This window comes from Penaeus monodon, chromosome 21 (genome assembly GCF_015228065.2).
Source record: "Penaeus monodon isolate SGIC_2016 chromosome 21, NSTDA_Pmon_1, whole genome shotgun sequence".
NCBI classification, from domain to species: domain Eukaryota; kingdom Metazoa; phylum Arthropoda; class Malacostraca; order Decapoda; family Penaeidae; genus Penaeus; species Penaeus monodon.
In genome coordinates, this window is record NC_051406.1 from 18,781,122 (window position 1) to 18,781,764 (window position 643).

General features: G+C 50.5%; 1 protein-coding gene across 1 annotated transcript in view; it reads right to left on the reverse strand.

Annotated features, from left to right (window-relative positions):
- LOC119586292 (ovalbumin-related protein X-like) overlaps positions 1–643 on the reverse strand; it is a 12,229-nt gene that overhangs the window by 756 nt on the left and 10,830 nt on the right. The window contains exons 4-5 of the mRNA XM_037934999.1: positions 398–621; positions 15–168 (exon numbers count right to left, since the gene is read on the reverse strand). Of these exons, the coding sequence (XP_037790927.1) occupies positions 15–168; positions 398–621 (378 nt within the window). The remainder of the gene's footprint in view (positions 1–14; positions 169–397; positions 622–643) is intronic.

Sequence of the window (643 nt, forward strand, 5' to 3'; positions counted from 1 at the left end):
CCCTGCGTACTGACCTGTGGCTGCCGTGGCGACCGTGCCTTCCTCGGTGACTTCGACCGTCGCCTGGTGGATGGCTTCGTCCACGTTCAGGTTGGCGAAGCGATCGAAGGCCGTCAGGTTGGCGACTCCGGGCACGAACAAGTCAACGATGCCCAAGCTCTCCAGGCTCTGGAAGCGAGAGAGAAGGCTGGAACTCAGGAAGCTTGAATTCACGTTGGGTCTTCAGTAAGGCTATTAATGGGGCCTATTCTCGGTTGGGAAAACCTGATTCATAGTGCTACGTACATTTGTATTTAATATTATTTACGATTAACCATTATCACTACAGTAATATTACAACATACAGTACACTCCCGCTGCTATTGTATTCAGTACTCCATCGATGAAGAGAACTTACATTCTTCAGCTCGCTTTCAATTCTTGAAGACATGTTGAATCTAGGGAGGCCAACGTGCACCATTTCTTCGGACATCAACCCAATGGCATCCTGGAGGGTGTCTCGCGTGAGATTCGTAGAGATGGAGTCCGTGCTGATGTCATCGGGCAGCAGGACGAACATGGAGACACTAGAGTTCTCGTAGGGCAGCTCCAAGATTTTGGCTCCCAGGGACGGCACGTTACCTACAGGACAGATGGGTTTTCT